General features: G+C 45.2%; 1 protein-coding gene across 1 annotated transcript; it reads left to right on the top strand.

Moving 5' to 3' along the window:
• Window positions 1-2,997: 2,997 nt before the first annotated feature.
• Window positions 2,998-6,945, top strand: LOC132392419 (zinc finger protein 420-like). Its single transcript, XM_059966244.1, has 2 exons — window positions 2,998-3,015; window positions 3,904-6,945. The coding sequence occupies exons 1-2, from the start codon at window positions 2,998-3,000 to the stop codon at window positions 5,533-5,535; spliced, it is 1,650 nt and encodes a 549-aa protein (XP_059822227.1). The 3' UTR covers window positions 5,536-6,945.
• The last annotated feature ends 665 nt before the right edge of the window (window positions 6,946-7,610 follow it).

The following is a 7,610-nucleotide window of genomic DNA, read 5'->3' as shown; positions in this document are numbered from 1 at the left end:
CTGTCCTTTCTGAAACATCTAAAGCCTGGCACTTGAAGTAACCATTCCTGCCCCTGAGCCATCCAAGTCTCTGTAATGGCCACAACAAGTACTGATCCACACTCTAAGCACATCATAATACTTTTTGCATTGAAATAGACACATCTCAAACCATTGGACTGAGCGCGTCCCTTCTCTATCACTTGCCTTTCCTCCCTCTCGCCCACTCTCCAAGCTTTCTCTATTTGTGAGCCAACTGCCTATTCCTCCGTCTCTTCAGTTAGGTTCCCACTCCCCAGCAATCCTAGTTCAAACTGTCCCCAATAGCCTTAGCAAACCTCCCCACCAGGATATTGGTCCCCCTGGGATTCAGGTGCAACCTGTCCTTTTTGTACAGGTCATGCCTGCCCCAAAAGAGGTCCCAATGATCCAGAAACCTGAATCCCTGTCCCCTGCTACAATCCCTCACCCACCATTTATCCTCCACTTCACTCTATTTCTCTACTCACTGTCACGTGGCACAGGCAGTAATCCCAAGATTGCTACCTTTGTGGTCCTGCTTCTCAACTTCCTTCCTAACTCCCTGCAGTATGCTTTCAGGACCTCCTCCCTTTTCCTGCCTGTGTCATTGGTACCAATATGTACTACGACCTCTGGCTGTTCTCCCCCCCACTGCAGGATATCGTGGACACGATCAGAAAGACCCTGGCATCTGGGAGGCAAACTACCATACGTGCTTCTTTCCTGCATCCACAGAATCACCTGTCTGACCCCCTAACTATAGAGTCCCCTATCACTGCTGCCTTCTTCCTTTCCCTACCCTTCTAGCCACAGGGCTAAGACTCTGTGCCAGAGGCGCGGCCACTGTTCCTCAGGTAGGCTGTCTCCCCCAACAGTACTCAAGCAGGAGTACTTATTGTCAAGTGGGTACAGCCAGAGGGGTACTCTCTAGCATCTGACTCCTGCCCTTCCCCCTCCTGACTGTTACCCATTTATCTGTCTCCCAAGCCCTCGTGGTGACAACCTACCTATAGCTTCTCTCTATCACCTCCTCACTCTCCCTGACCAGGTGAAGGTCATCTAGCTGCATCTCCAGTTCCCTAACATTGTCCCTAAGGAGCTGCAGCTCAACACACCTGGCACAGATGTGGCGGTCCGGGAGGCTGGGAGTCTCCTGGACTTCCCACATCTGACACCGAGCACAGAACACGGGTCTCACTCACATTCTTCCTGTCTGTATTCTACATAGATAACGTACCTCACCTCGATCTGTTATTGTCGAAGCCTTGTTGAGCCAAAGCCTTCCTATTCCGTTTCCTTTTACTCCACTGCCGCTCTATAAAGCTGTCTGCTTTTAAACTCTTCTCACTGGCTGACGTCTATGCACTCGTGCAGTCATGCCCCGATCAAAGCACTGAAGAAATAACTGCCTCCTTTTAAACTCTTCTTCCCGTTCTTACTGGCTGACATCCATGTGTTTGCTCAAGTTGTGCCCTAGTCAAATCGCTGAAGAAAAAAACCATCTCCTTTTAAACTCTTGCTGTTCTCATTGGCTGATGTCCACACAGTTGCACAGTTGTGCTCCAATCAAATCACTGAAGAAATAACTGTCCTTTTAAACTCTTTTCGCTTTTAAGCCCTTCTCAATGTTCTCACTGGCTGACGTCCATGCGTTTGCGCAGTGATGCCCCGGTGGAACCACTGAAGAAATAACCTAATCAATTCTGATTCATTGCACAGCACCCAATCCAGAATAACTGATCCCCCTAGTGAACTCAACCACGAGCTGCTCATAGGCATTTTAGAAACTTCCCCCTTGGGATCCAGCACCAATCTACCTTGTGTCCTGGGTAACAAGTGACCTGTAGCTTTCACATCACAAAATTGCCTTACGATGAGAAAGACTATTGTCCTCCCCTTCATACTTATTGGCATTACCTTCGATGAGTTCAACACTATCAGTCACTGGGAGGAGGGGGTCAGAGTAGCTAAAAAGACTCCAAAAGCAGCCAAGGACTATAACAAGTTCTTTGCAGCACTATGAGAAATTACCGGAACCTGAAATATCAGGAACCACCACTACCCAAGTTGGTGCTTTCTTCTCACTGTTGCTATCAAGAAGGTGGTACAGAAGCCTCACGACTAACACCACCGGGTTCAGGAATAGTTAGCACCTCTCAACCATCAGACTGTTGAACCAGAGGGGATAACTTCACTTGACCTGTCATTGAACTGTTCCCACAACTTATGCACTCGCTTCCAAGGACCTTTCATCTCATGTTCTTGGCATTTATTGCTTATTTATTTATTTTTCTTTTTGTATTTGCACAGTTTGCTATCTTTTGCACACTGGTTGAATGGTTTGTTGATGTGGTCTTTCATTAATTCTGTTATGGTTATTGGATTTATTGAGTATGCCCACAAGAAAATGAATCTCAGGATTGTATATGGTGATGTACATGTATTTAATAATAAATTTACTTTGAACTGTTGAACTTTTAAATAATACTAATGGAGAGAGACAAACTGAGCCAAGTCACAGACTGATGACTGGCAGAAATGGCCCGTTCTAGTACAGACAGAAAAAACAGAATGTGACGTCAGTCTGGATGCCTGATCCATACCCAGTTAGAAGATGAGGAGTTGTTTCTCCAACTTGTGTTTAACCTCGCTGTAAAAGTGTGATGTCAGAACTCACTATAGAGACTAAAGTAATACCTGAAATGTTGATTTTCTTCCATTGATGTCTTTTGTAAATCTTTTTACAGGTTAGAAATGACAAAGAATTTGTATATGAGAATTTCAAAGACAAGAATGCATCAGTTTTGCTGTGTCTGTCCAGATGTTTAAGGATTGACCAGATATTTCTTCAGAGGTCCTCCGTTGGTCTGGGTCAACTCTAGATGTTGCAACCCAACTGTCTACGTGATATGCAAGCCAGGGCAGTATGATATGAAGAGCAGGCTGTTGCCCATGTAGCAGACTCCACCTCTCCACGGAGCTGATGAATCCAAAGGAATGACGGAGAGCGATACAGTTTGGCAGCAGATGCATCACAGGAGTTACCAGTCAACGTTGAACTCCATCTAGTACTGCCTTAGGGTCTCCAGCTCCAGATTTTTCCTCATGGTTTACTTCTGAAGCCTTTGCCATGCAAGGCAGTGGATGTTTTGAGACCAGTTTTCTTTCTAGATGAATTTCCAACCAGTTTGGTGAGCCCCATCTGCCCATAGGGACAGGTTTTAAGGCATCAGTAACTTGCCTTTGTCCCTTCTGCTGTCAGTAGAAACGGCTCCACTAGGCTTAGTAGCCAGTGCACACGTGAAGGTCAGGAGTTGAATTGGTGGTCAGAGGCTATTTGAGACACATGCCATTGGGAGCATTTAATTGGTAATGGGAGCTTACCCCCACTACCTCCCCCTTAACAACCTTAAGGAAACATTACTTTGTAACACCAATATAGCTGTCATTGGTCTTTAGAGATGAAAGTGTATCTCATTCCAACTGGAAATGTGCTTCATGTCTAAAATTAAGTTTTCTGTTGTAACTTAGTGAAATCCATTCTCTATGTCTGAAATCTGACCTGATAAATTGCCAGAGAATTAATAGCAAGGAGATATTATTCACCTTCTCTCAGTGTGGGAAGAGATTCACTCACTCTGCCGACCTGCAGACACACCAATAAATTCACAAGGGAAAGAAACCATTCAACTGTTCCATGTGCAGGAAAAGATTCACTTGGCCACCTGATTGCTGACACACCAGCAATTTCACACTCAGGAGAAGCCATTCATTTACTCTGAATCTGGGAAGGAGTTCACTCAGTCATCCTACCTACAGACACACCAGTCAGTTCACACTGGAGAGAGACTGTTCACCTGCTCAGACTGTGGGAAAGGATTCACTCACACATTCCACCTATAGACACACCAGTCAGTTCACACTAGGGAGATGCCATTCATCTGCTCAGACTGTGGGAAGGGATTTCCTCAGTCCTCTCAACTGAAGGTACATCAGCGAGTTCACACTGGGGAGAGGCCGTTCACTTGCTCTGAATGTGGGAAGGGATTCACTCAGTCATCCCACCTACAGACACACCAGCGAGTTCACACAGGGGAGAGGCCGTTCACCTGTTCTGTGTGTGGGAAAAGATTCACTCAGTTATGCCATCTACAGACACATCAGTCAGTTCATACTGGGGAGAAACCATTCACATGCTCAGAATGTGGGAAAGGATTCACTCAATCATCTCAACTGAAACTACATCAGCGAGTTCATACTGGGGAGAGGCCGTTCACCTGTTCAGACTGTGGGAAGGGGTTCACTCAGTCATCCCACCTACAAATACATCAGCGAGTTCACACTGGAGAGAGGCCATTTACTTGTTCAGAATGTGGGAAGGGATTCACTCAGCTATGCAATCTCCATGCACACCAGTTAGTTCATACTGGGGAGAAACCATTCACCTGCTCAGACTGTGGGAAGGGATTTACTCAATCATCTCTACTACTGGCACACCAGTCAATTCACACTGGGGAAAGTCCATTCACCTGCTCTGAATGTGGGAAGGGATTCACTCAGTCATCTCACCTACAAACGCACCAGCGAGTTCACACAGGAGAGAGGCCTTTTAGCTGTTCCGTGTGTGGAAAGAAATTCACTCAATTATGCAACCTGCAGACACACCAGTCAGTCCACTCGAGAGATATGCCGTTTATCTGCTCAGACTGTGGGAAGGGATTTCCTCGGTCATTTCAACTGAAGGTACATCAGCGAGTTCATACTGGGGAGAGGCCTTTCATCTGCTCTGAATGTGGGAAGGGATTCACTCAGTCAATTCAACTGAAGGAACATCAGAGAGTTCACACAGGAGAGATGCCATTCACCTGCTCAGACTGTGGGAAGAGATTCACTCGGTCATCCCACCTGCAGGCACACCAGCGAGTTCACACTGGGGAGAGACCGTTCACATGTTCAGTGTGTGGGAAAGGATTCACTCAGTCATCTCAACTGAATGAACATCAGCGAGTTCACACAGGAGAGAGGCCGTTCACCTGCTCTGAATGTGGAAAGGGATTTACTCGGTCATCCCACCTGCAGACACACCAGCGAGTTCACACTGGGGAGAGGCCATTCACGTGTCCAGTGTGTGGGAAGGGATTCACTCACTCATCCAACCTACAGACACACCAGTTTGTTCACACTAGGGAGAGGCCATTCATCTGCTCAGACTGTGGGAAGGGATTTCCTCGGTCATCTCAACTGAAGGTACATCAGCGAGTTCATACTGGGGAGAGACCGTTCACCTGCTCTGACTGTGGAAAAGGATTCACTCAGTCATCTCACCTATTGGCACACCAGTCAGTTCACACTGGGGAGAGGCCATTCAACTGCTCAGACTGTGGGAAGGGATTTCCTCGGTCATTTCAACTGAAGGTACATCAGCGAGTTCATACTGGGGAGAGGCCTTTCATCTGCTCTGAATGTGGGAAGGGATTCACTCAATCATCTAACCTTGTGACGCACTACCGAGTTCACACTGGGGAAAAGGTTTAACTATCACTGTTGCTGAATCCAGAGGCAAGTTCAAAAGTGACTTTTGGTGTTGAACCTTGCTGCGCATCATACCCAGTTCTGCACCTTGGTCACAGGACATGGGAGGAATTTCTTCCCTTAATGGAACAGGAGTTTAATATTCTGGATCTGTGACAAAGAAATCAGTTCCATTTTAACATCTGTCTTAGGTACCTAGTGAATTTAAACACATCCAGTAGGACAGTAGGAAGTCTCTGCTTGTATTTCTGTTCCACAACAATACATCATTGCTGTTTACCTCTCATTCACCCTGTGGTGATGGGTACCAAAAAGTCATCAATCTGTGGGTGAGGAGGTTTCCCTTGAATTTCCTTGCTTGACTTTCTACAGACTGAAGAAGGTGATGAGCTGACTGGAGTTATATCTGACATGTTCTTTGTCCCTCGAATCCCTGGGTCAACGAAGATTAACATTGGTAGTTGAGGGTAGGGCGGGGACAAGGTAACAAATGATAGAGAAACAGCATTTGTAAGGCTGATTGACAGAGAAAAAAATTAAGTTGACTTTGACTGTTGATGTATACAATGCCTCAACTCAAAGTGACATTGAGTATATTTCCTGTGGGAACTTGCTGTGTTAAACTGGCTACTGAATTCTCAAAAAAAATTGTCCGGATTGGTGCCATTTGGCAGGGGGGAGGCAATTCTTGTAAGCACTTACAATGGCACTATTTTTACCCAGAGATCTTTTGAGCTTCAGAATGTACTATCACTGCAAGTCAAGTGCACGGGTGCTGAGAGTGGAAAGTTTGTTGAAAGCTGCACATCCATTCAGTGGACAAAAGGCTCCGAGAATGGGTGCACTGGACCTTCCAGGCACAACTGAGATCTTGTTACCTAAATCTAAGGATTGGGACTACCGACAAAAAGTATAGTTCCAGTTTATTTCGCATGAAGAATTTATAATGTATCTTTCAGACAAGTCAATACATGATTTCCTAATAATTGAAGTGAAGCATTGAGATCAGGTCTGATGTCCAGAACCAGCTGATGTCTATACCTAATGGAAATAGTTGAGACAGGCCCAAAAGAAAGAACTGGGTCCAATTTCCAGTGAATTAAAGTGTCAATTGGGCTGAACAGGACAAACAAATTCCTTGCATAGCTTTTGGTTCTTTAATGAATCACCTTTGTTGAGCATCACCTGGTTCTGGATCCTCCCACCAAGTGATTCCATTGTTTCTTTTCTATGTGAGTGTATAATCCAACCATCACATTTGGTGCATCCAGTCGTAAATTGAAGAGTGACTGCTGGTGTCAGATTTGGAGTTATTATTGCTGTTCATCAGACCTGGAACTGAACCCTGGTCTCAGGAGGAGGTTGTTCTGATGACATTAGTCTCTAACCAGACTGGAGTTAAATATTGTGGATCTGTCATAATAAATTAAGTTCTATTTTAAATTTTGTGTCTCAGGTCTTTGCTGACTCCTCAGCATACTCAATCAACAGTAGAGGCCATTCTGTCCCTCTGGTTCCTGTCAGTGTTCCTGTTCCAACTCTTCCCATCACCCCATAGTTATGTTCTTTGCTCTATTCTGTTCACTCAGCTTACCCTTAAAATGCATCCCCTATAGTGACGGGTACTGAATGCTCACCACTCTGGATAGAGTGATACCAACTGGTCTCTTGACAATTTGCACTTGCTTTTCTTTCAAACATTATTCACTTGTGCACAAAGGCAACAATCTAGCCCATCACCAATCTGCTCAGAATTATCAATTTTATATCAATATTGACCAATTGAAATCTTGTGCATCTTCTAATGTCTTATTTACATACACAGAACACTTACCATGATAAATTCTTACAGGTTGTAATGACCAACAAAACTAAATGCAATTTACACAAAATGCTGGAGGAACTCAGCAAGTTAGACAGCATCTGAGGAGTGGAATGAATGATCGACTTTTTGGGCTGAGGCACTTCATCACCCACTCTCTAAGTCTGTATTCCTTCCTCCCCTAATCCTCTTCCCATCTTAAGATCACTCCTTTACCCCCAGCCTCTGGTCAACCCTCTCACCAGTTGATTCACAC

This window comes from Hypanus sabinus, chromosome 4 (assembly GCF_030144855.1).
Source record: "Hypanus sabinus isolate sHypSab1 chromosome 4, sHypSab1.hap1, whole genome shotgun sequence".
NCBI classification, from domain to species: Eukaryota; Metazoa; Chordata; class Chondrichthyes; order Myliobatiformes; family Dasyatidae; genus Hypanus; species Hypanus sabinus.
The sequence above is the reverse complement of the archived record's forward strand: the minus strand, read 5'-3'. Positions and strand labels throughout refer to the sequence as shown.